The following is a 27,885-nucleotide window of genomic DNA, read 5'->3' on the forward strand; positions in this document are numbered from 1 at the left end:
ATGTTTTGGGCTTGTGTTTATGTTTCTGCATTCTCTTTTTTTAATTTATTTATTTTATTTTTGGCTGTGTTGGGTCTTCATTGCTGTACGCGGGCTTTCTCTGGTTGCGGTGCACAGGCTTCTCATCGTGGTGGCTTCTCTTATTGTGGAGCACAGGCTCTAGGGACACAGGCTTCAGTAGTTGTGGCACGCAGGCTCAGCAGCTGTGGCGCATGGGCTTAGTTGCTCCATGGCATGTGGGATCTTCCCGGACCAGGGCTCGAACCCGTGTCCCCTGCATTGGCAGGCAGATTCTTAACCACTGAGCCACCAGGGAAGCCTGTTTTTGCATTATCTTAATGGTCATATCTACAATACAAATAGTGATCAAACAGGTTTCATATAAATAAATTAAGTTTATTGCTGAATTTTCCCATAACATTATAGAAATTTTTTTTAAAAAACACTGAAATTTCACAAATTATTGAGCTCAACAGTTAAACATACTTCATAAAAAAAAGTACAAAAGTGACATTAGAAATATTTTTTGAAGAAAAGTATATCATCTAAGAGCAAAGAAATGTGAATCCAGACAATGAATGGCACAAATACAGCACTTTAGAGGAGTACTCAGTCACCACCCAGAAATCATTGTCTGAGTTATGAAATAGATTCAGTTTGAGAAGTTATATATTCAGTTTGTTTCTGAACTAGCCTGTCTTGTTTTTGCCTCTCTTTTGTAAGAAAAGAGCTAGGTCTTTACTGCTGCTGGGACCAAATACTGTACATGCACTGGAGAATAAGGACGGGTCACCCTTCTCCCCTGGTACCTGCACAAGAGAACAGTTAGTACAGAAATGGCTTTGGCACTTTAACCCTTAACATAATCCCAAACCTTGTTAATTAAATATTGTAGCCTTGCATGATTTTTTTTAATACCACATCATCTCCATACTTTATATGTACACTATATATACAGTAATAAAAATCCTTCATTCTAAAACAAAACAGGTTGATTCCAAACAGGCCACATTAAATCTTTGTAGCAATACGCTCACATAGCTTTCTTCTTAATGCTTATACGACACAGTTTTTGATTGTTTTTTTTAAGCTACCTTCTGGGATTGACTTAAGGCTCTAGTTTAATGCAAATGGTTTAGTCTTAGTAGGAATCTCTTTTGAGGCTAAAAATCACACACCACTGACTCTCTCTTTTGAAGCTGGTTCTCCTTGTTGAATGGATGTAGTGTCTTGTCTGGGTAATCCATAGAGATATATAGAAACACATACAAGAAGAGTACCCAGAGCAAAGGTGAGTGCTGAAAAGAAAAAAAAAAAAAAGGAATCTGTATTTGTGTTCTTAAAACTGTAAAAATGATTAGTTTAAAATTTTGAAGACTTTCAGTTGTGGGTTTACACTATCAGATTACATGGAAAATAAATTTAAGTGTTCTATATGATGATGGTAAGGTTTAGAAAGGTCATCAATTCTAGCTCCACCCCCACCCCACTCACCAGAAAAAGTAGTGAAATCAAGGGAGTGACAATTCACTTACTACATACTTTTCAAGAACGCAAGTATGACTGTCCTGGACCACTGACAAAGAACATACTAACATCCCTATATGCTGATTGAAAGAAAACGCAGTGGAATAAGGATTTTCCATGATAACTAGAAACCTGTGAAAGTTAAGGTTAGTAGAGTAAAAGGCAGTTGAGCAAAATTCAAAGAGTTAGGTGACCAATGATTCAAACCATTGAAGATTTCTGAATAGGAGATGAGGTGGTGATTTAATGAGTAAAATTCCATTTTCTGCTAACATCTTTTTTTTTTTATCTTAATCCTGAAAATCTGGACACAACTGAATTACAACTTGCCCTAACTTGACAAATAGGCATCATATAAATAAATCCTTATGTCAAAACTAAACAATATTCTATGTGGAGTACAATGGCACAGTCTTAATAGCTTTAAAAATGTCATGCAGAGAAACAACATCGAGCTATGACTTTTAGTTCATCCCTAACTAGAAAAGACTAGCTTTGCCTTCCAAAAAGGGGAAGAGGGTAAATTAAATCTAAATAGGAAACTAAGATTGCTAAGACATTCTAAGGACACTGACCAAAAAGCACTTATACTGTTTCCAAATATTCTTTAGGAGCACAGGCATAGGATTTGTTGAGCATAAGGATGGATCAGAACTACAAGTGAAAGTTCACACAAATCTGGTAAGAAAAACATCAGAAGGAGGGCCTAGAAATATCTGTTACTGAAATGGTAAGTAGTTGGCTTTATACAGAATACCTACCTACTATGTGCCAGGCACTGTTCTAAGCACTTTGCCTAAAACAACCCTACAAGATAGGTGTTATTATCATTCCCATTTTACAGACAAACTGAGACATGGGTTAAGTAACTTCCCCAAGGTTTTACAACTAATAAATGGTACAAGCAAGATTTGAACCAAACTATCAAATTTTTTTCTAAGATTTCTACAAGGTTGGTATTCTTCTATTTGCATTTATAACAAGTCAATTGTAAATATAGGCCAGATGTGTTTCTTTTACTTAATGTTGATATTTGACAGATTTTTCTCATGTATTAGTTTATGGTATAACTGATCAGTAAAGAAAATTATCACACCATAAAAGCACCGGGAAATGTTAAGTCAATATCACTGCTTAAATAATTCAGAAGCCAACTAATGGTGGATATGGCTAGGGAAAATTATATTAGAAGGACCAGCATAAAGGCGGTCCTAGAATGCCAGCTATAGTAATGAATTTTGTATTAATTACATATTAAATGAAACAAATAGCTTTATTAAAGAGAAAATTTAGATTTGGATTGTAGTTTCAAAACCAGTTTATATCCAAGTCTAAAACAGGAAGGTACAAACTAAGGGGGAAATGAAAGAAGTATTCTGTTCTTACCTCAGAATAAAAAGTTTACTCTAATTCCACTGCGGAAATTAACGAGGGAGGCTTTGTCTGCAGAAACACTCTTTCTACTGAGTAGCCCGCTCACTTTCAGCTCTAGAACCATTTAAACAACCTAAGTACTGTGGACACACATTCCACACAACTATGAACTGCTGCGCCTGTAGGATAAATTGTAACAAAACTAGGAATTTCTGTAAACTCTACAAGCAACTGCCATATTTAATGAAAGATGAAATGAACCAAGGTAGTGAGAAGCTCTTCCATGTTAAAAACTTACAGTACAAACTAAGACATACTTATCTGTAATCCAAACAGCATCACTGAAGCAATGGTAGAAAGGACAATGGCTGCTGCTGCAGAAAAGCCTTTCATGATGTTGTCTGTGTACTTGACCACAACAGAAGTGTAGAGGCCTCCAACACTAGCAAGAACTCGCATACAGAAAGAAAGAAAATCTTAACACTCAAATAAATGGAACATTCTATGATGGTGAGGCAGTTTTCACCCCCAGAGATGCCATACTAATTTACCTAGGAAAATACTATTTTCCTTAGAAGCAGCCATCTGAGAGATTTTGTACTAGGAGTCATAGTTCCTACAAAACAACGTTGTTTTTCAGATGCCCAAAGGGCTATGTAGTCTACTGCTAAACTGTATACATTTATTGCTAATACATTAGATACGTTTGATTGTGACGGCAAAATTGCTTTGGGATAGCTTTGCCACAAAAGTAAGTCAATAAAACCAAAATTAGATTTTCAGACTGGTATTCACAGTATCAAAGGAATAATTTCAAAATGCTATAAAGGCTTAAAATGGACATCTAACTTGAGGGAAAAGGGTGGGGGGGAGATCTACCCAGAACCTTTAATTCCTGGATACTTACAGATGACAAGCCAGACATAATATGTGTAACCATAGAAAAATCCTTTTTCTTTAATTTCAGCTCCATCTGACAAGTAGACGCCAACTAATGTCACAACAATCCCTGATAGATACATTTGAATGTTTCTCACCCAAAGGGAAGTGTCAGAACTCTTTAAAACTTTTTCAAAATACACTCCTGAAAGAAAATTAAGCATGCAAATATGAAATAGATATTAGAAATTAATCTAAAATGTCTTTATATTATATTTTGGGGTTATTATTCTAAATAAAGTATATGATTTGTGGAACACACATTTTACATTAATTAAATGCAGATTTATTATGTTGGTTGTGACGCATGGCATACCGAACATTACCAATTTGTATTTTTACAGAGCACATAGAATTAATAACCAAGAGGGAGCTTTCTAAAAACCCACATTTAACAGGAGACTCTTATATTACTATTAATAGTTTCCGCCTTTATTATAGCAGTGAGATAGATCACAAAAGCTCACTTAATGCCACTAAAAGACTTGCTTTGGTCAGCTGGAACACTATATACTATTAGAGTCAATTATCTTAAACATACCCCTATAATATCTGCCTAGTATGAATACTCCCAACTTTGCAAAATAACCTATATAATCACCACTTAGGATTTTTTCTGAGAGTTACACAACCAAAATAAAGTTTAAATAGAACTTGCTGAGTGAAGCCATTTTCCTTTAAAGCAGGGGTCTACAGACCAAGTTCACCCACAATGTTAGAAGGACTGTGAACTCCCTAACTAGATAATGTTTTGTGTCTATGTGCATTTTTCTGGGGGTGAGGATCCGACACTTTTTTAGGTGCTCCAAAAGCACACATGTGTCCCCACCCCACCCACAAAATCACATAGCACAGCTGTAAGTTTTATACTGAAAATGAATGCATGTTTAGCAAGGACATTAAAGATTTTTGTTATAAACACTGTTAATTAGAGGCTTAGGAATTGCCACTAAAGTACTAATCAACTAAAAATTCAAATGAAAACCAAGATTGTTTTTGACGAACCTATGTTGGAAAGAGCCAGAGAATGGGAACAAACATATAGTAGCTATTCCTATTTCTATTTTTGATTTTCCTATCTGGGAAAACCATTTAACTATTGGGAAACCATTTAACTATTCAGTTCTCAGTTACTCCAAGCATAGAGGGATATTAAACCACGTACCATTTCCTCAACTGTGTATTGAGAATACACACCTTATGGTAAATAGACTGTTGGACACAAACATTTTACTGTTCAAAACAGTGCTAAAAATCAAGTAGTGTATTATTTGGGGAGTAACCCAATTTTTGTTTCTAATTTGTTGTTTCCTAAGAATAAAAGTTTAGCATGATGCTATCATTAAGTATATTCCTAAATTTAGATTTTCCCTCTTATCAAATGACTAGATACAGAGGTGAAAAATACTTCCTTAGTCAAAAATAGAGTACTAACTCTTTTTTTTTTTTTTGTGGTACACAGGCCTCTCACTGTTGTGGCCTGTCACGTTGCGGAGCACAGGCTCCAGACATGCAGGCTCAGCGGCCATGGCTCACGGGCCCAGCCGCTCCGCGGCATGTTGGAACCATTTCTAAAACATTTCTTACATTGCACTTAACATCCATACTTTCTCTTCTTGATTCAGTGAAGGATAGCCTGTCCCTACACATATGAGTCCAGACTTCCACATTTATTTGATGTTAGTAATTTTTGATTCTTCCCTCCCCTTTTGGCTGTTACTTCTGGGTATTAGGTTTTCTTAGTGATCACCCCCCTTTCCTCCCTACTCCATAATTCCTAATCTGTTGAAGCAGAGGAAGAACTTGAGGTTACCAGGGAAATACAGATACTGAGCTAGTAACTAACAACCTAAAGCAGCAGAATCGAACCTGAGGATAGTGCCAGTGCCAGGAAAATAGAAAGAGGTACTTGAGCTTTCTGATGGCTAACTTCCTCCATTTTTTAATTTATTTTGGGGATCTTGGCTGGACCGGGGATAGTCAAGGATGACAGAAATACATTCTTAGATAACTGCAAAGATGAATAAGGACTGAGGTCTAAACTGTGTTAAACACTACCACATGCTTACTGGAAAAACAGCTGACATAAAACTATATAGCTATTAAGTAAGAAGATAAGCTTTAATAGGAATAAAGTTGAGTTTGATAAAGCAAGATAAAGTCAATCCCTATTTAAAGTCTGATGTTTTTTAAAAAATTTGACAACAGAATAAAATGCTTTTATGACTTACCTGCAAATCCTGAGCACAATACAGCAACAGCTATAGCACCAAACCCTAATAATGGATTCTGTTCCACCTGCAATAGTAATGTTTTAGAAGTTGTTTTCAGTGACTAGTAAACAGAATTCATCCAAGAGAACAAACAAATGAATACAAAAATCTGTTTATAGCTCTGCGGAAAGTATGTGCCATATCAGACATGGCTATTCTATAGAGTAAGACAGGACCAAACAAAAGGCCATCCCAGAGATAAACCAAAGTACTTACGTTAAAAACCTGTCCCTCAAATTATAGCCAGAGTAAACGCTTGATATAACGTGTGCCTACTTCCTAATAACAATGGGCACCCAAGCACAGAACTGTGCAGTCAGCCCGCCTCTTCATTTTAACTTCTGCCACCACAACTCAAGCTCTTATAGGATCAAGCATGGAAATGGTGGCAGTTTGACTTGTTTAATTTATTCCCTATCACCTACAGGATGGAGTAATGACATGTAAGATTTCCTACTTCACTGAATTTTTATCAAATATTAATAGCATGCCATCTGTGTACCAGATATACTGTTTTATATTCTAAATGAATAAAGATGAAGATGATACACAGCTTTGATTCTTAAATAGTTCATGGATGGGAGAGATTGACACATATATATAATCATAATACTTTGCTAACAGATGCAGGTATATGGGCCCCCAACCTATTGTTTCAACTGTATTTCCTCTTCCCTAAACTAACCATCAGGAGCTTTCATCAGTCTTTCTTCAGAGATAAATGTTATCTCAGTGGCAACACTGAAACTAAAGGGTTGAGACACGTGTCTGTAATATGACAAGCACATACCTTGTTCAAAATAAATAAGCCTGAGAGAAGGACAGTATTACTTGATGTTAAGTACCTGAGAGAGAGAGCTTGCTCTAAAATGTCTGCATGAAGATAAAAGGAGAAATAGATACTATGGACTAACAGTTCTCAAAGTATGGTCCCTGGACCGACTGCAGCATCATCACCTGGGAACTTGTTAGAAATGAAAATTGACAGGCCTCTCCCCAGACCTACTGAATCATAAACTATGGGGATGGGGCCCAGAAATCTGTTTAACCTTCCCGTTGAGTCTGATGTACACTAAAGTTTGAGAACCACTACTATAGACTACAACTGATAAACATGGATGCTTTCCTAATACAATCTACAAGGCCAGCATAGAGAGGAGAAAAAATAACGGTGTGAGATTTCATCTATCCCAACAACTGCTTGGAAGCTCAAGCTACTAAAGATAGTGTCTGACAAATTCCTGGTTGCTTTTCTGCCAGTTTAATCTCTACAGTTAGGAAAAATGGTGATAGACACTGCTTCTCTGGACTTAATTCTGACTGATAAGAAACTGCTGGGTGGGACTTCCCTGGTGGCGCAGTGGTTAAGAATCCGCCTGCCAATGCAGGGGACACGGGTTCGATCCCTGGTCCAGGAAGATCCCACATGCCGCGGAGCAACTAAGCCCGTGCACCACAACTACTGAAGCCTACACGCCTAGGGCCCGTGCTCCACAACAAGAGAAGCTACCGCAATGAGAAGCCTGCACATTGCAAGGAAGAGCAGACCCCGCTTGCCGCAACTTAGAGAAAGCCCACGCACAGCAAAGACCCAATGCAGCCAAAAGAAGAAAGAAACTGTTGGGTGATGAAGTAGAAGTGATGGAAACCTAGGAAAATGGCAAACATGTCGTTTTAGCATGAGCAATAGCCAAACAGCATAGTTCAGAGACTTGAGCTCCAGTCCTGAATAAATCAAATTCAAAAACCTAAAACAATTCCATAGCTAGTGGGAGGATGGGTTAATAGGGTAAGAGTTTCTTAAGAATGAGATTCTAATGAACAGTAAAGAAAGAAATCAGTGTTACTAATTAAGGGCATCTTCAATGAATTCTCATAGGAACACTAAAAAAAACCAAAAAACTACAGTACACAAAACCAAGAGGAACGGACCAGGAGTTTTAGTATCAAAAAACTGAAAACAGTGTAAATGGAGGCTTGCAAAATTTAAAGAAGGCCTTTAAAAGTATGTTTAGTTTAGGAAGAAAAGAGTGAGTATGCTTCTTCGGCTAGATGACATGCTGTTAGATAGCAAGAAAATAAGAGTTACCCAAACCTAGTTTCCATTTTCTCTGTGAATAATGACTTTGAATGAATGGGAACTGAAGTCCAAGACATTGGTTTGCTGTTGTGAGAACACCTACCTAAATAAATTCAGAAGTATCTTGACCAAGAATAGTAGCAAATCAAGGTCCTGATCACTGTTACCTCTGAAGAATAATAGGGCATAGAAGCTATGCCAGAAAATTTGCATTGGGCAAATACTGTCCTGATTTTCAAAAAGGCAGAAGAAAAGAAAATCTGCAGAAATTATAAACAGCGGCTTGAGACCTGTAAGGCGGCCCAGTACACTCACCAAGAGCACAGGCTCTGGAGCCATGCTGCCTGGATCCAAGCAAGGTTGAACCATTGCTAGCTTTCTTTGCCTATCAGTTTCCTCATAAGAAAATGGAAATAAAAATACATGCCTCGTATGGTGGCTGTGAGCATAAGTGAATTAATGTATGTAAAGCGCTTAGAACACTGCTAGTATCCAGTGTGACACGTGACTGCAGCTGTTGTTATTACTGAATACCAGCGAAATGCTACAACAGGTGACTTGGAGAACTTTTGAAGAAACCATCAAGAGTGTAATGGTCATCACAAGAAAATGGTGTGGCTTCCATAAGAATACGACTTACCAAATTTTCTTACTGAAAGAATTCCTAGTGTAAGTGCTGAGGGGAATTCCATAGAGATAATGTTTAGCAAGAAATCTGACAGATTTGCATAATATTTTTGTGAACAAGACAGAAATGTAGTGAGGATAACAGTAGTTCTATTCACAGCTGAGTGAGTGCTCATATAGCAAAGTGCTAATTAACAGAATAAAACCAAGCTAGACCAACAACCAGTATCAACTAGCCAGGCATATGAATAAGCCATCCTACAAACAGATCCTCCAGGCCTAGGCAAGTCTTCAGTTGACTGCAGCCCTAGCTGATATCTTGACTGCAACCTTATGAGAGACCTCAAGCCAGAATGTCTAAAAGAGGCCAGCTCAGGCAGGCACCTTCTAATTCCTGACCCATAAAAACTGTGAGAGAGAATGTTTCTTAAGCAAGGAAAAAGAAAAAAAAAGTCAAGCTAAAGAGAGTCTAGAGGTATAGCCACAGCTCTGGTCCTGTCCTGTCTAAAATTTTCAGAGAAGACCCAGAAGACATAGGTGTCAAATCTGTAGAAAGCATAACATTCAAAGAAAAAGCTAATGATGGATAAGGACTGGAAAGTCCTCAAAGGCTCGAACAATAACCCAAAGCTAACAAGATGGGCTTAATAAATATAAACACATTTTGCATTTAGAAGCCCGCGGCACAAAACACATCTGAGACAAACTATTCGTGTGAAACAGCTACATGTGGTTGTATAATCAGTTATATAATGGATAGCCTCCTCCAGCCAAAAAAAAACCTAATATAACCTTATGCTGATTTAACAAGTCTCTGGTATTCAGAATAAAGGAGGCAATTAGCGAACTATACCTCACACCACTCAGTCATTATCTGGAGACAGCGTGAACTTTTAGGACACACTGAGGAAAAAGAACGGATAAATGCACCTAGAAAAGAAATACGAGGCAATACCAGGGCACGAGCCAGGGATCATAAAGTCTCCAGAAGCCATATTATAGAAAGAAACAACAAGGTTGTCTCAGTGGGAGAGAAGAAAAGACAGGGAGGGTGGAGATGCAACACTGTTCTCAAACATTCAAAGGCTCATCCTATGGAGTTAGCAGGGATTTGAGTTACTCTGACAACAACAAGGAACAATGAGAGGCAGTTACAGGAAGCTACATTCTGTTTAAAATATGAAAGAACTTTCTAGAGTGCTCCAAAAGTAAAATACTCTGCTTACTAAGCCTACTAAGCTTTTCACACATATTACCTAGGTGAGGTGACCCTTTTCTAAAGGTGTAGGGTGTTACTGGAAGTTCATATTTAACTTTTAAGTGTTTGCCTTACTTCCCAAACAAATTCTTTACAGTTCTACATCTGAGTTACACGTGCAGTGCATAGTTGATCAGTGTTTTGAAATGTCACCGAGAATATGAGCACGTTTAAACATCATGTAAAGACAATACATATTAATTTAAAACTCACTTTCTGGGGGAAAAAACTCTTCCACGAGGCCAGAAAGTAACTACCTAAAAAGGAGCTTTCTACTTTCACAAGCTCTGCATACATCCCCAGCTGCCTTATACTCCTAAGAGCACCATGGTCTTTCATCTGCTAAGAGTTAAAGAAGATTGTGCAGTTGCAGAGGGAAGCTCCCGACCTTCAGGTCCTTTACTGTAGTTCCACTTCCTACTTCTCTTTGGGAAAATAACCAATTAAAGCATACAATATATTAAAAAAAAAAAATCAGGTATATACCTTAACATTTAACTCTTCAACTAAAAGTTAGAAGTAAAGGCACCTTTTGCCCTATTGTAGTTACCAGTTATTGGGAAAAACACTATTCTGTAAGACCCACTGCTGACAGTGGATGTATGTGCAAAATGATAAAAAATTTTGTGAGTTGCGGGAGAACATGAAAATTAAGACGGGGAAAACTCTGCCCAGTATTTCTGAGAAAATGTCTAAAAGAGGCCTAGAAGTTTTGAACACAGACACTGTGGAAGTTGGCACAACTGAGTTATAGGTTAGCTGTTAACTGTGCAACTCTGGGTACGTGACTTCACCTCTTTGGACTTCAATTCTGTTATCCATAAAACGAAGGAGTTGCATTATATGGAGTTTTGAGATACCATCCATCTCTAACATAGTTTATGCATATGCTTCCTTCTCGAAAAGGAAGCCCGGAGGTATTACTCTCCTTGACAATAACATCACCCTAAGGGGAAAAAGGCGTATCTATATGGCAGAGGCTACGAATCATGCTCCATTCTTTTCTGTATGACTGTGTGGAGTGCTCAGGACTCTGGAAAGTTCCCATTTAGCTACAGTGAGCACTTAGCTTCTTACCACGACGCCTGTGGCCTGGGCTGGTCTCCACTGTACGAGGACGACTCCTCCACACAGCATAAAAACTGAAATCCACTGTAACCTGCTGAGCGTCCTGTTTAACATCAGAACGGTACATAGAGCAGTACAAGGAATCTTCAACTGGTACGTCACCTACCAACAAACGATGAACTCATCAGCTCGGTTTACATTAGACTCTGACACAAATGTATTATTTCTGATATGAACACAGCTGTAGAGAAAAATATTCAATAGTTTGATAAAGGGTTAGTAAAACATCTTTTCACCGTGAAAACATTTTTTAAGATTTTGCGCCTGCCATTATCATCTACTTCACCTACCTGGTATACTGCTGCATCCAGATTGCTGAGAGCCAGGAAAGCCATGTTGTTCTGCACAGCATACACTAAGGAAGGCACGCTCAACTTCATCAGTTCCTTGGGGCTCCCCAAGACATTTTCTCTTAAAGATGCCTTGAATCTACCCAGATTACCAGTTTCTCTTTGAAAACAAAAAGGGGAAATGAGAAGGGATGAGGAAGAAAATGAAAGATCATCCTTTCTATTAGATACTGTCACACATAGGATAGCTACATTGTGTTACGTTCATTGATACTTATTTCTAGAATTTTTAACTGATTTTAGATTTATTAAAAGAAGCAAACCAGCAATGCACCCCCATAAAAGAAAAACAACTACAATCTTCATTTGGGAAAATATGACAATTAGGTTTACCACCCTCATCCTCTGGTCAAAGTTTCAGGGGCTTTTGAGTATATTAAACAATGAGAGTACCAGGAAACCAGAACTGCCGATATTACCTATAAAAAAATTAATGTAATCCCTGCCACTTTAACTGCCATTGCATCAATTTCACCCAGATTATTTTTTAGATTAATCAGGTTGCATATGTATTTTTTAATTTTTAAAATTACAATAGATTTTAATTGCAAACAAAAGAAAAAAGCGTTAGTAGTTATAGAAGTTACTTGGGATAGGAATTGAGTGATGCAGGTCAATATTATTTGTAAATTAATTCCGTGTTAGTGCAATATGGCAGACAATAAATCTTTAAATAAGCATATTCTCATAAAATTCAAGTATGTATCTGTATAATTTTGCAGGAAATCTGAATAATTTACTAATATCAGTAAGGTAAACTGTACCTGGAACATACATAAAGCTTACTACTTGAGTGCATATTGATTGATGCATGCTCTTAAGTATTCTTATTGTTCCTCAGGAGGAACTAGCTAATCTGGCTCATACTTCCCCCTGTTGTAAATCAGCTCACTTATTTCCTGAAAATACAAATCAAAGAACACTTTTATAAGCATTAACACCAAAAAAAAGTGCTACATCAAAAGGCTCCTAACTGCCCCTCACAAGATCCTTAAAAGGACCATAATACTTCGTTGGGAAGATGGAGCTATTTCAACTCACAATGAGCCTCTATATTTTGGGTTAACATTAGAATCAACAGTCACTAATTGGATATTTTCATATTTAAATAGTGCAAAAATAATTACCAAGTTCTGAGGAGGAGCAAAGAGTCCATAATGTCTAATTAACTACCCATGCCTTATCCACTGTAGAACACTCCAGCCCCCAAGAAAATAATTAAGACAGGAAATTTGGCCTAGGCCACAGAAACAAAAGATGCCCTTCTTAGTTACAGACCATACTTTGCTGCCAAAGCTACATGCTGAAAAGTAATGCACACAGCCTGGAGGGCGACTCTACACTCCATGCAGAAGAGGGAGAGAATGCCAGAAGATTACTGGGAAAGTCTGCATTGTAGAGTTTTCCAGATAGCTGAAGGTTGGCCCTTTACCCATTTACCATTCTTTTTTTTAACACAAATCTAAGATGTTCTATATAATTCTCCACCTCTTAAAAGAGTATAAAGAATAATTTCTCAAAGTTTTCCCTCAATTATAAAATTGAAGAGAAAAAAGATTAAAATGAAAAAGAAGAATCACAGAGGTCCAACTCAAAGAACCGTTTTAACAAGGTGATATAATTGAACATTTTCTTTATTGTCATAATTCTCACTAGGAAACATGATGGCAGAGACATAAATCTTACAGGCTGTGTGAAGTACAGGACACTGCTTTTACTATGTCATTACTTAACGCCCTTCCAAAATGCTGACTTCTATACTAATGTATCTTCAGAGTGGCTCCCTAAAGAACTACTGAGAGGTACCTGTTTGTACCTATCTTTCACAGTCCACCTCCTTCCATGTCCATTTATCTCCCACATACGATTCCTCAAGCTCTAGTTTAGTAGCCACTTATCCCTTCCCTAATCCCTAGCTATGGGCAATGCCATCTTACCTCCACTCCTTAGAGATACTCTAAACCCTCAATGGTATCAAATGAATTTCTGCCTATCCAGAGAACAGAGTTGATCTCTTTATCACTGGCTCTCTTTGCTCTGCTAGAATACAGGCTGCTTAAGGATCTAACAGCTTCTTCTATTAACCATGGCTGTACCAATAATCAAGGCTGCTGAGGTCCCTTTTCTCCCTGTCACTTTTATCTCTTCTCCCACTTTTCAGCTTTCACATCAAATGAAGGGCCTGCGAGACATCACCAGCCAATCTGAGTACTCCTTTCCTTCAACATGAAAAACGAGTAGAGTATGGTGTGTCCAGATTAACCTTCAGGTCTTTGGCTCTTCTAGCTATATCCTTTTTATTGGATACTTAGGAACTATTACTTCTCCACTGCCAGAAAGACTTTACTATCTTTTTCTGCTTCCTTCTCTAATGTAGATATAAGAGAAGCCAAGGTATACCAGAATGCTAACTACTGGAAAGCTCAAGCTTCACCATGGTACCTTAGAATTATATCAATATTATATAATTATAACAAGATATTTTGAAATAAGTTGCAAAAAATAGCAGAGAATGCTGAAAGAAATTGTAAAAAAAAACAAAAGCTCAAAATAATTAATGATATTAGAAAGAGATTTAGGAGGTATAAGAAAGAATATAGGGGAATGTTACCGCACAGAAAGTTTTAAAGGAGGAGATAAATTATTTCGGTATTAGATTAAATCTTGCTTAATTTAATATATTTAATAAGAATACAGCTCTAAAACTTACAGTCTTACTCACTAAAGTTAAAAAAAGTAATAGCAATATATCTTCCAGAAAACATTAGTAATCATCTATCCTTTTGTTTTACTGTTAAGTAGACAAAGATAAATGATCAATTCTAAATATACTACAGCCTTGAATAGTGTTCTCTGAATACTAAAAAAACATAAAAACCAAAGACCACTTTTTCTTCCATTTTCCTGCTCTGATATTTTCTGGAAATCAAATCCCAAGCACTTTAATGAGTACCTTTTGTTAAAAACAAATTTATTGAATTTAATTATATAAATGACATTGTGAGATAAGAGAAAACGTGTATAATCAAAAAGCATACACTAATTTTTTTAGATATAGTCTGTCCCATTAAATTTACTCTTTGATTTTTATCACTGGAATAGAATCCATGTGCAACCTGTTGTTACCTCAAGGAATGCTGACGCTCCATGTTGATTGCAGAGAGATTCCGCTGCTGCAGCCCCCCCAACTTTCCTATCAACCAGCTGAAACCAATTCTTTCTGATCTATGTTTGGTCAAAAGTAGGCCTCATTCTTCCAGCTCCTGATCTGAGGAGAACTACTAGGAGGCCTGAAATCCTTGGCTAGGTTACCAAGGCACTGTGCAAAATGGAATAATACAGCAGAAGTTACTCATGAGTTTAAGAAATCTAAATTTCCCTTACAAATTTCTTATCATCTGCAAAGTTAATTAAAATTAACTCGCATAAAAGATTCTGGGAAGCTAGGTTTAAAAACCAATAATGAGGTCATTTGAGGACAAAAATACCCATCATATGAGGTACATGACTTTTACTTCCTCCCCATGACCCTAAACCCCTTATAGCATTGAGTACAAAGAGGCAGTCAAAATGTAAACTCAGCAAGAAAAACAGAATAGGGCTGGATAATCTATGACATAGGTATCTGAGAGCTTCATTCATTATTCTAGATAATACTATGAAACAGTAAAATAATTTTCTCCAGTCTTATCTGGATAAGTAGTACAAAGATTTAAGATGCATTTGGTTTATTACGAAACACACCCAAAGTGTATGTACATTTACACCTCCTTCTAGGTTTCTTTAGTCTTTACAGGCTGTGGTGGATAGCAAACAATAAAAAGTTGACTTTGTTCTAAGACAACATGCAGTGTTTTCATTTCCTTTTCACATCACAAATGACAGACTTAAATCAAAAGTATCAATTTTAATAGCTATGACAGGGTTTAGTAAAGCATACAGCTAACTAGCAATTTTCCTGTGAATTGTTATAGTAATTATTTTATGAAAAACTAAAATATTTTTAAATGTATTGTTTGATGTTTCAACTGGAATTATAACTTAGAAATTGGTAACTTAGTCAAATACTTAAAAAATAACTTACCCACATATAAAGCTTTTGCAACATCCAACTGCTAAGCTGCTCCCCTCCCCAAAAATAGGATTTATTAATTTCCTTTTCAATATAAAAGTGATCTGATGTAATTATACATGTACACAGCAGTGTATATAAAAAGATAATTATTACATCTTTGTTTTGTAGTAGCAGAAGACTGGACACACCCAAATGCCCATCAATAGAAACTGGTGTATGTGATACATCCATATAGTGGAATACCACACAGCTCTTAAAAAGAATGAGACAGATTTCTATGTACAGACATGGAACCATCTCTAAGATAAAACATTTAAGTGAAAAAAAAGTTAAAAAGCAAAGCAGTGTAAACTGTATGCACACACAATGCATGTAATCGAACTCCCCAATCAGACTGTATAAACCTTAAACCTTATTTATCAAAATAAAGTAGCCATTCATTAATTCTTCCACACACTCCCCTTTTTTTCCTTGCAGTTCTAAATTAACTTTTGATTGAAACAAGTATAATTTCATATTCCAAAGATTACTAGAAATTGTAAGTAAAATCAACAAGGATGGTGGAAAACTCCAAATTTATTACAAACAGAAACCAAAAAAAGAAAAAACAACCCTGTCAGTTTTTTTAATGAATACCAAAATTACACGGAAGGAGAAAAATAGAACTAACCCAAGTATTCTAAGACACAGGCTTTTTACTATATGCTCTAAAACTAAAGGCAAAAAAAAACCTACATACAAATACTGAACTTTAGTTAGTAGGTTTGCTTTTTCACAGCTGTATCTTAGAAGTTCTGAGTCTACTTATTATGTATTCTAGGACTGAGCAAATAAGTAAATATCTTGAGGATAATGGAAGTCAAACTCACCACCATTGGAAAAGGGAAAAGTTGCAATGAACTCTGTGGTACTGGATCAGAATTGCAGGTATCAAATAATATATTACTCATAGTTGTATACACAAACACATATATACAGAAACAGAGAAACAGACAGGTATGTATGTATACACATACATGTTACCTAGCTCTGGCTACTGAAAGGGCCCAGAAGTTATGATACCCCCAGTAGCAATGTGCACACCTCATGTCTAGATTCTGGTTTCTAAATACCATTTTGGGAAAAAAGGAACAAGGCTTCTTAGAGAAATGTATGATTTTGGGATTGGGGCAGGGAAAGTATAAGATAAGCTATGAACATCTTGCTATGCTAAAAAGAACCTGCTCAAAGATGGATGAAAATATGTAAGTGAAAAAGAAAAGAAAAGAAACAGGAGGAACCTTGAAGATGATCCCACTGTCCAAATCTGGGACAATTTGAGCATCGAAATAAATGATAATAATGGATTCCAGCAAATATAATAAAATAATCCATGAATCTACACTGAGAGGGAGAAGGACACGTAGGGGGGAGAGAGAGGAAGAGGGAGAGAAGGGAAAGTTTCTTAGAGTAGAATGCCAACCAATAAATGTATAGAGAATGATGGAACTGGGAAATTACCATTTGGCAACATCAAAGAACAATAAAAATGATGAGAAAGAGGATATATACCTAGTTTCAAAGATTCTCTCCACATGATACTTAATAGTTACAAAGAGAAAATTGGTAACTTTATCTGGAGAGACCTGGCAGGCACTACCTTAATCAAGGAATCAAAGTTAAATCACCAGTAATGGGGCAAATGGATATTATGTGCTTCGTGATACACTGCACTGAGAAAGACACATCATTTCTATGATATTCCTGACCAAAACCCTAAATTTAATCATAAGAAAGCAATCAATAAACATAAACTGTGGGACATTCTACAAATTAAATGGACTATGCTCTTCAACAATGTCAAAGACAAGAAAAAAAGATGGAGGAACTGTCTCAGATTAAAGGCAGCTAGAGATATAATACTACTGTAAAGTGTGATTATTTTACTGTTAAAGGACATCAGTGGGCAACAAAATTATCTAAGGTCTATGAATTAGATAACAGTATTGTATCAATACTAATGTGTCAATTTTGATATTCTGTTATTATGTAAGAGAATGTCCTTGTTTTTAGAAAATAGGCACTGAAGAATTTAGGGACAAAGGGGCATCTTGTGTAAAACTTGCTCTCAAAACATAAAAACAATATACACCCACACAAATACACTGCAATCAAGAATATGGTAAAATTTAGGGCTTCCCTGGTGGCGCAGTGGTTGAGAGTCCGCCTGCCGCTGCAGGGGACGTGGGTTTGTGTCCCGGTCCGGGAAGATCCCACATGCTGCGGAGCGGCCGGGCCCGTGAGCCATGGCCGCTGAGCCTGCGTGTCCAGAGCCTGTGCCCTGCAACGGGAGAGGCCACAACAGTGAGAGGCCCGCGTACCGCAAAAAAAAAAAAAAAAAAAAAAAGAATATGGTAAAATTTAACATTTGGAAATAAAAACTTAAGAGAAAAAACAAAAAATAAAATTATTGCTATTACTGAAATGTCTAACAATGCTACTAAATGCTTATCTTTGCCCTAGCTAATCACAAAACAGCTCAATTATTTTGTTCTAAAATACTTATAATTTGAAAATTAGAAATCAGGGAACTTGCCTTCGAATCCTCACTGCCAGTCACTTTCTAGAAAAGGTACCTTTGGCAAATGAAAACTTCCCTCAACCTAAGATTTCTCACCGTAGAAGATGAAATAATAGCTAAGGCTAAAGCAGTGGCACGAGAATGAAATGAAAATTAGCTGTGTTTACCTGCATGTTTCCCTCACCTGTTTTTAAGGGGAGACGGGGAAGAATGTTTCCTTAACACCTTCACTCTCTGGCAGCCTGCCATTCTCAACAGCAACAATCCTGAATGTCTGAAGGCAGCAAACTTAGTTGCTGCAATCTTAAAAGAGGATGTTTGGCACTTTACATAACATATTTTGACAGTGATTAACAGCTGGTATTCCAGAGTGTAGTTACTTGCTTTCTAAAGAAAAGAAGTTAGATATCTGCTCATTAGGTTTTCAAAAATTCATTTTTCACAACTGTCCCCCAAAGAAGCATTATTCTTTGATTTTTCTAAGGCAATTTCAACTTATAACATTATATATTATAGCAATAGTGCTAAAGTGCTGGCTAGTGTCCCTTAGTGCAAGAAAGCTGTGAGGTGGCTTATGGAGAAAATACATGTTAGATAAGCTTTGTGCGAGCATGATTAATAGTGCTGTTGGCCCTGAGTTCAATGCTAATGAGTCAACAATACGTACTAAATAAGGTGTCTTTAAACAGAAACATGGTTATATAGTGATCAGTTGATGAAAATGTTGTGACCAGAGGCTCACAGGAACCTATCCCTGTATTTCCTCTAGGAGCAAAAGTTCAGTATTCAGTAATTCAGTGTCTGTGGTAACTACTGAGATAGTAAGAATCAAGTCACCAAACCCATCACCAAGTCCTATAGATTCTACTTCTAGAACATAACTCAATTCCATTACCTTCATCACCTGCTCTGTCATCATGGCCACAATCCCTGGGCTCTAATAAGCTCCCTTACTTCCAACTCTTATACCCTTCCAATCCATTCTCCTCAAAGGAATCAACAAAGTAACTCAAAGTAATGTGGGTCACCATGTTAGTCCCTGATTTAAACCATTCAGTGATTTTCAATGCACTTGAGATAAAATCCAAAATCCTTTACAGGCCCATAGAATTACTCTTGATACCCTGCCGACCTCTCCTGCTTCATCTTAGCACCACTCCCCTCTCACAGCACTCCACATACACTGATTTGTTGTTCTTCAAACACACTGTTCTCTTTACCTTCTCTCTGCTCTTCTCTTGCCCAACTTCGATTCAGTCTTCAGGTCTGGGTTTAAATGTACGTCCTCAGAGAGGAAGCCCGCAACATTTTCACTGGGTATGTTTCCCGCACAGCTATGCTTTAGTTTCATTAACGATTGTCTCATGACATACTGCTGAAGAAGCTGAAGATGCAATCACGATATCCTTTCATTTCATTCCGTAGCTATCAACCTGTGACCTCATGGGTAAAATTCTCCTTTCTCTATCACTCTTTTATCATTCCAAGAGATTAACATTTTTCACAGATGCCCTCTTAAAAGTAACCCCTTTGCTCCAAGAAATAAAATATTTTCTTGTTATGAACAGCAGGTATTCCATTCTACCAATGTGTTTTGAATAAGAACATGATAATTTGCCAACATGTTTCTCCATAAAAATTACATTTGCTTTAAAATCCAGTAATTTCAAATGCATTTCACTTCTTTCATGCTTTATGATTTTCCAGTGCTTTTTCCACTTGGAAACTCGCTGTGTTTTAAATGATTCTTCTTCACAGCCAAATTCTTGTTAGCCATGTAGTGTCAAATGCCAGCCACCAAAACTCTGTGTCATAATACTTTGTCCTGACTGTCCCTGGTCTTGTGTACTCTGCAGGTAAATGTTCATAAAAGAGCCTCTACACTATGCAGGTGACATACACAGTAAGTGATTACTGGTGATAATCATGATGATGAAGTACAGTATTTAGTTTTCCACACTGTTGCTATTTCAACACCATTATTGGGACTTGTCTGGTGAACTCGTGGAAACTTTTCTGCTTTCATTAATATTTTGATATAATTTCCAAAAACGTTTCCACAAAACAAACTACAACTGACCATATCCATAACACTGAATAACTTAAGAATAGCAAGCAATGCAAAGCTGAAAAAGCATCAAAGTAAAACAAAAAGTCATGCAGACAGGTTAGCAGGACACTAGCCCAACTGCTGAGTTAAACCAAAGGCCTCATTGGTTTTCTGCACACTGGTTTTTAAAGTCTTAACAGTTAACGAAACAACAAAACCATGATCTGATCTTACAGTTTAAAATAGCTGATTTCATGCTTGACAGCCCTATTTCATTCCTGGGTCATGATTTTTTCTCCCTAAGGAAGCTGGGGAATAAGGAGAAGAAATGTGTTCCCCTATTCCCCTTTTTCCAATACCGCCATTTTTGTTTTAAAAGAAGTTAAGCCCTAAGATTTTATTAATTTATTAACGCTTAAATTGTTATATGGATGTTGTTCTAGAGCTTCAAGCAGATTTTTTCCTTTGGAACACTGCCTTTTAAAGTTTTAAAGGTACAATAAAGCCCCTCCTTTACCTGACATTATGCAGAATAGTGGAAGCCAAATTTCCTTAAAAATGGATCTTGTTAAGTAAAAAGCTGTGAAAGGTCTGAGGTTTTACCCTACTTGCAACCTAACAAGTTAGGCTGCTACAGTTTCTCTGCCTACAAGATAAATTTTAAACACAAATTTTCTATTAAAGCTTTCCACCATCAAGTCTCAAGTTATTTTCTGTTCTTTCCTCCTTTCCCAAGCCAGTTTTAGAGTATTTTTTTCTGATGGTTATTTGTAATAATGTGTGTGTTTACTAGTTCATTTTCGGTCTCTTCCACTGAAACTAAGTTCCAAGCAAGGAGAAACCATATCTACTTCATTCATACCTGTATATCCAGCACCTATGATAAAACTGTCACACAGAAATCACTTAATAAATATTTGTTAAATGAAATTTTGAAGTGTTTAAATGTAATTTAAACCTACATACATGCTATTCCTCACTACTTCCCACTCTCACCAGCCCACATCTTGAAACCTAGATGAATTCACCCACCCACATGACCCAGATGGGTCCCCATCTCATAAATCGTTCCCCAAGTAATTTCCTACCAGATTTTATTTAATTCTCACAACCCTATTTTCTCCAATTAAGAAATGAAGAAACTATACAACATAACCCAAAGCTCACCTCCTGTTGTTTCATTTTCTCTTGTCTCTTGTTGCTGTTTTTCTCTCATCCACAGACTATGGCTGTTTTCCTGTCTTGAATGGACTCTGACCCCTAGTTTTATAGACTCAGTGTCTAGAATTTCCCTTTTCAGCCCCATAAACTCACTGCATATATTTCTTTATTGGTGGTGAGAAAGTCATCTGATTTTTATCAGACTTAAAGTATTCCAGTCTATGAATAATATAATGTGGGAAATGAAAACAGACAAGCATAAAACTATTGGGCTATGGGCAGGACTGAAGACTTATAACATAAACTTTAAGAAAAGAAGAAATGAAGAAACTAAAGCTCAGAGAAGTTAAGGAATACGTGGAAAGTCATAATCCCAATGAGTCTAGGACTAAAATTAGGTCTGTCTCACTCCAAAGCCCCTATTCTTAACCCTCTCTTATACTGCATCCTTGGCTAAAACGATTTTCATAGGATGTTACTGATACAAAACCCAGTGCTGCCACATAGTAAAAGTATAGCAAGGGAGGAACCTCAGATGCTGTATAGATAAAATAGGGGTAATTATAGTACTTAACCTAAAAAATATATAAAGATTAAATGAGATAACTAATGAAAAGCACTTAGCACAGTGCCTAACACTTAATACAGGAAACACTCAAGAAATGTTAACTAGGGCTTCCCTGGTGGCACAGTGGTTGAGAATCTGCCTGCTAATGCAGGGGACACGGGTTCAAGCCCTGGTCTGGGAAGATCCCACATGCCGCGGAGCAACTAGGCCTGTGAGCCACAACTACTGAGCCTGCACGTCTGGAGCCTGTGCTCCGCAACAAGAGAGGCCGCGATAGTGAGAGGCCCGCGCACTGTGATGAAGAGTGGCCCCCGCTTGCCACAACTAGAGAAAGCCCTTGCACAGAAATGAAGACCCAACCCAGCCACCAATCAATCAATCAATAATAAATAAATGATAAATAATAAATAAATTAAAAATAAATAAATAATACAAATAAATAAATGTAAATAAATAAGCCAAGCATTTGAAGCCCTTTAAAAAAAAAGAAATGATAACTATTATTATCATAATATTCCTCTACAACAGAAGTCAGCAAATGTTTCCTGTAAGAACCAAATCGTAAATAGTCTAGGCTCTGTGAGCCACCATACTGTCTCTGTTGCAACAAAAATAAGCAGCAAACTGGATTTGGCCAATGGGCCACAGTTTGCTAACCCCTGCTTTAGGGTGGAATTCTTCAACTTCGGCACTACTCATATGTGGGGCTGGGTAATTCTTTGTTATGGAGTGCTGTCCTGGAGGACAGGACATTGTAGGACATTTCTCAGCACCCTTGGCCTCCACCTACTTGATGCCAGTAGCATCCCCCAAGTTGGGTCAACCAGAATAATATCTCCAAGGGAGCAAAACTGTCCTGAGTTGAGGAAGACTGCTCTAAAGCAATCAAACATACAAAGATGTAGCTTGAATCTTCTGATAAAGAACATAACTGAGTAAAAAATTAATAACTTAACACACTAAAAAGTATTTATACTCACTTAGCTAAAATTCCCACACTTAGCAATAACTTTATAACTTCTGTGATACACACGGCTGTGGTTGAAAAGTAGAGTTCTTTGTCTGATGTCCTTGTGTATCTTAAAGCTATGGTGTAAGTTGCAGCCACCAGGGTCATCACTGCCAAGCAGTATAACTTGAATAATAAATTGACATTTTCTGGAAAATACGTGCAACAAAGATATTATTTAGTAGACAATATTATGTATATAAAAGTTAAGCAGTGTTATACCTCAAAATGCCTTCAATTTCAAGCACAAAATACGTTTAAAAATTTATTTCAAAACAATATTTTCCAACTACATGAACAGAAACAAACATACACACACAAAACACAGCTGACTTTAAGTATCAACTGGTTAGGCATAGATTTTGTTCCTGGGGAGGGCTTAAGTGCAAGGTTATATGGCATAACTAACTCTAGTTTAGGATGTTATAAATCACATACTTTATATATCTTTATAATTCATACTTGTGAAAGCAAAACACAAAAGCAAGATGAAAACGATTACTGCAATGTATGTTCTAAATAGAGAGACAGCAGAAAGAAAACAAAAGGAATAACGGAGTGATAAAATAATATAGAACTTCATCATAATAAAAAACAAATTACATCCAGCCTCTCATTTCATAGCATTCTAAGAAAGATAATTCATAACACCATAAAAAAGAGTATTAAGAATGAAGTTCTGTAAAACTTGAAATCCAGGAAATATACACAACTTATGAACACTCAATTTAAGAACTTCTTGCAAGTATATCTGAGCAGCAGTCATCACTCAGGTGCCAGGGCCGGTCCAACACCTTCAATAAAACCACAAGCACCGGTGTACCAGGGCTCCTTCCATACTCCCAGCCCTGCTCTGAGACTACCATCACCTAATGCTCAAATTATGTCTACTTTCTTTACCCACTTCACACCTCTCTCATCCCCAGCTACCTGTAACCTTTCAAATCTAAGGCACATGTTAAACAGGGATCAGCAAATTTTTTCTGTAAAGGGCCAAGAGTAAATATTTTAGGTTTTTTAGGCCACAAGGCAAAATCAAGGATATCATGTAGGTACTTAGGTGACAAGACAGAAAATATACTTTCACATTTAATTTATATTTAATTGGAAAAATTCAAAATATAATAATTATTGAGTACAATACTTTACAGTATTGAGAAGAAGGGAATTCTATGGGGTGCGTGGGTGATATTTTGCTTCATTGGTCTTCAAAGTTAGGGATCCATCAGATTAATTACAAACATTCACCTGTAAAAACCATTCTTAGCTGATAGGCCATACAAAAACAAGTGATAGGCTGGGTTTGACCAATGGGCCATACTTTGACAACCTGGGTTAAGAACCAGAGGGACAGGGGGTAACTCTGGGCTGCTACTGTAACTACATTACCCCTATGTACACTTTTGTTCACCACTTTGGCAGCCTAACCACAATTCAAAGGTGACTTGCACAGGAAAATAAAGTAGGAGTTTCAAATAAGTTATATGGTAAGGTAGAAACTCACTAGGAAACAGATTATTCAATATAAATATTTTTCCCTGGGTGAATTAAAGAATTATTTGTAAATTTCAGGCAGATTTTTTAAATTACATTAGGTCTTAACTGAAAAGTAATATGGTAAAATAGAAGAAATAGAGCTTCTCCGCCTAAACTTTCTTTCCAATAGATCTGAGGACCCAAAAAGCAATGTTAATGTAAAAGGGATTGAAGGAGATTACTATAATACTTTGCTTGCTCTAAAACTTTCCTACACAGGAGGAAATGTAAAACTTAAAAAATAAACAGCAGTACAGGAGAAAGCATTTCCCATCTTCTTGATCGGGGGTCAGCAACCTACATTTCCTCTCATTTTTATATGACCTGCAAGCTGAGAATAGTTTTACATTTTTAAACGGTTGGAAAAAAGTTTTTCGTTAATCTTTTGGGATGTGTGAAAATTATATGACATTCAGATTCAGTGTCCATAAAAAACGTTTTACTGGAACACAACTACGCTCATTTGTTTCTGAACTATCTATGGCTACTTTTTTTTTGCCGGGCAACAGCAGGATGAGTAGTTATGACTGAGACCATCAGCTGTTAACAGAAAAAGTTTACCAGCCCATATCCTAGATTATCAATACTTTCATAAATAAGAGATGTTAGGATCGCCAAACTAAAAACTACTTTATTTTAGCTCTTATATAGGTTCCTGATTCCAAAACAACATAGTGAATGTTTAACACTTTGAAAGTACACCTCTTAGAATCGTGATTAATGGGAATATAGATGATATTCTTGAAAATAACTACTGATGGAAATAGAAGCGTAAACAAATAAGTTTAGATATTTGTATAACATATAGGGCTTTGGTATAGAATACCACTTTTAAAACATATAATAAACTTTTTAAAAATACTTAATGCTTTTTTAAGCATTATTTTCTCTAATTTCAGCTTACCATTAGATCAAAATATCTTCTTCACTCCAGTCATTAATTCTCCAATATGAAAGTTCAATTATTAGCAATTTCAGTTTTTTTTCAGGGTAATATCAAAAGTCCATACAGGGACTTCCCAGGTGGGCCAGTGGTTAAGACTTCGCGCTTCCACTGCAGGGGGCGTGGGTTCCACCCCGCATGCCCAGAGGCTCCACCACGAGAAAAAAAAAAAGTCCACAACTCAACTGCATTGTTGAGTGGGCACACTGGCACATCAGCACTGTTTTCTCCTTCTCACAAAGTTCCCATTAGCTCCCACGCAGTATCTGTTTTTGTGTGGAAAATGCCCCCCAAATGAAATTTACAGTGTGGAGTTAAATCTTTTGCTCAGTTATACTTTACTATATTTTAGAGGAGACATTATTTGTAACACCTGAGAACCTGGAAATTCATTAAGTCCCAGATAAATAAATCCTTTGTGAATATCAGGAAGCTCAGGAAACTGCAATTTTGTATTACACATTTCTAATGGGCATATATAAGATTTATAACATGACCCAGGCACAGCAAATATGTATTGGCAGTAAACCTAAATCTGTAAATTGTGGCAACTATTTCAGATAATGATTCGACTTATGTAATTCTGAACTTGCCTTCACCATTAATCTCGCTATTCCCATTTTATGTCAGTTATCAAAACAATTCTACTTTTTTCCCTTTACTTCCTGTGTTGCTACAAAAAGACTTAAGGTTGGGCTTATTTGAAAAGCAAATAAGAGAAGCATATGCAACTACAGACAGTACCCCCTGGGCAGGGCCTGAATAATAAACGTGGCCTCTTCAACCAGGAAAATAATTTGGTGCCCATGCAAAAAGCTATTCTTTAAATATTTGCTCAACTTTATTCAGAGGTAAAGCCAAGAGCTCTACGAAAGAAGGGTGGAGAAAGAGTGTTGCCCAACCTCTCCTAGCTACTGCTCTACCATTCAGAAATTCAGCTCTCGTCCTTACTTACTTACCGGACTCAGCAAAGCAGAAGTGCTGCGGAGTTAATCAGACTCACCCTCACGAAATGGCAATTAGTCATCAAACAGTATTACTCTAATGTGCTATCCCTGGGGAAGGGGGCGGGGGAGTGGATCTCGCCCCACCCCTCCGGCAAAATATCAAAGTATTCCTTCTAACAACATACAACATTCTCCTTGGAAGTAACTCTGTTAACGACTGCTTTCTCCACCTCGTTAGGGCTGCAATGCTATTTTAATGCCCCAATGATGTTTTTAGTGGCTGTTACGTGGGCCAGCCGCTGCTTAGGCTCTGCACCCGGAGCATGCCCTTATGCCTCTGTGCATCCTAGGGCAGGAGGCGCAGCGGAGACAGCAGCCGCGGTGACCCCGGCCAGAACAGAAACCGATCCTGCCTCCCGCTGGGTGATGCGTCTCCAGCCCCGCACCTGCGCCCCGGCCCCTCGCCGGGTCTGTCTGAATTCGGTTCCCACCCACTGCCAACTCGTCGAGGCAGGCGCAGTTTCGGGCCGCCGAACTGTCCATCGCGGAGTACGCCGCGAGGAAGGCAGCCGCAGTGGGAGGCTGGCTGCCCCGCACTGCCACGAGCGGCGGCGGCGCGCGCTCAAGCCCGAGAGCGGCTCAACACAAACTCCTGCTGCCCGACGCCCCGGCCTGGCCCCTGGGCCCCTGGGCCCCAGAGCCCCGCGGGCGCGGAGGATGGCCGGCCGCCGACAGGTGCAGACCAGCACTGACGCCCGCTCGCCACCGCCCCCCGCGGGGTCCCAAGTCCCCAGTCCCAGCAGCCCCCGGCCTCACCTCTCTGAGGAGCCATCGTTCCCCGACAGCACCGCGCGGAACTGACGCGCGCCCCCTTCGCGCGCGCTGCGCAGGACACCGGGGACCGCCTCCTGGGGTCATAGAGACGAAAGCCGCTCGGCCTAGAGCGCCTCGCCGGCCGACCAGCCACGGATTCCCGCCCAGCCAAGCACAAAGATTAGGCTAATGAATCGGAAGGCTGCGGAAAACGGGAGGATCCGGATGGAGGAGAGGCCTATTCCGCCCAGTCTATGTTGACGAGTGCGTAAAACTCGGTTCCAAGGCGCTCTCTTGTAAACTACAACTCCCAGCCGGCTAAGGAAGCAGGAGTCAAGGAAGGGAGCGGAGCGTTGCCTTCTGGGAGCTGTAGTCCTCACCAGGTGACTGGGCGGCAAATAGGAATTGGGCTTAGACTTAGGGATTCGTGCCTGGCAAAGCTGTTGTAGCACCTCCAAGAACTCGTAAAGTAACAGAAACTTCTTTCGACAGCGTTGGCAACTTCTGTAACTTCCATGAAACTCCTTTGTTACCTCTTATTTAAACTTACAGTAATTCCCCTATATACCAACCTTCAAGTGGCGAACTTTCAAAGATGCGAACGTGCATTCCATCAACCCCAGGCGTGAGTGAAATTGCAGCTTGCCCTCCCTCTCCTATTGCTGAC

The 27,885-nt window shown here is 38.1% G+C and overlaps 2 protein-coding genes across 4 annotated transcripts in view; one reads left to right on the forward strand and one right to left on the reverse strand.

The window, feature by feature from the left end:
* RARS2 (arginyl-tRNA synthetase 2, mitochondrial) overlaps window positions 1-3,376 on the forward strand; it is an 88,215-nt gene extending 84,839 nt beyond the window's left edge. Inside the window, exon 22 of the mRNA XM_067702615.1 lies at window positions 2,139-3,376. The gene's annotated coding sequence lies outside the window, so the exon portion shown is untranslated. The remainder of the gene's footprint in view (window positions 1-2,138) is intronic.
* On the reverse strand, window positions 63-27,375 carry SLC35A1 (solute carrier family 35 member A1). 3 transcript variants are annotated; one of them, XM_067702616.1, is made up of 8 exons: window positions 27,222-27,375; window positions 22,951-23,128; window positions 11,497-11,656; window positions 11,156-11,308; window positions 6,072-6,138; window positions 3,809-3,985; window positions 3,219-3,353; window positions 63-348 (listed from the first exon to the last, which is right to left on the reverse strand). In XM_067702616.1, the coding sequence occupies exons 1-8, from the start codon at window positions 27,235-27,237 to the stop codon at window positions 197-199; spliced, it is 1,038 nt and encodes a 345-aa protein (XP_067558717.1). In that variant the 5' UTR covers window positions 27,238-27,375; the 3' UTR covers window positions 63-196. The 3 variants fall into 3 exon arrangements, with proteins under 3 accessions (XP_067558717.1, XP_067558719.1, XP_067558718.1); XM_067702618.1 differs by lacking the exon at window positions 27,222-27,375 and adding an exon at window positions 26,418-26,460; XM_067702617.1 differs by lacking the exon at window positions 63-348 and adding an exon at window positions 376-1,298.
* Between the last annotated feature and the right edge of the window lie 510 nt (window positions 27,376-27,885).

This window comes from Pseudorca crassidens, chromosome 13, assembly GCF_039906515.1.
Source record: "Pseudorca crassidens isolate mPseCra1 chromosome 13, mPseCra1.hap1, whole genome shotgun sequence".
Classification (NCBI taxonomy): Eukaryota; Metazoa; Chordata; class Mammalia; order Artiodactyla; family Delphinidae; genus Pseudorca; species Pseudorca crassidens.

What these genes read in the sequence shown, in the direction of transcription:
- SLC35A1 (XM_067702616.1), bottom strand. An exon ending in AGTGTGGGAATTTTAGCTAA is followed by an intron (nt 11,657 to 22,950) that starts GTGAGTATAAAT and finishes TTGTTTTCAAAG; the next exon opens with AGAAACTGGTAATCTGGGTA. An exon ending in TGGATGCAGCAGTATACCAG is followed by an intron (nt 11,309 to 11,496) that starts GTAGGTGAAGTA and finishes GTTTGTTGGTAG; the next exon opens with GTGACGTACCAGTTGAAGAT.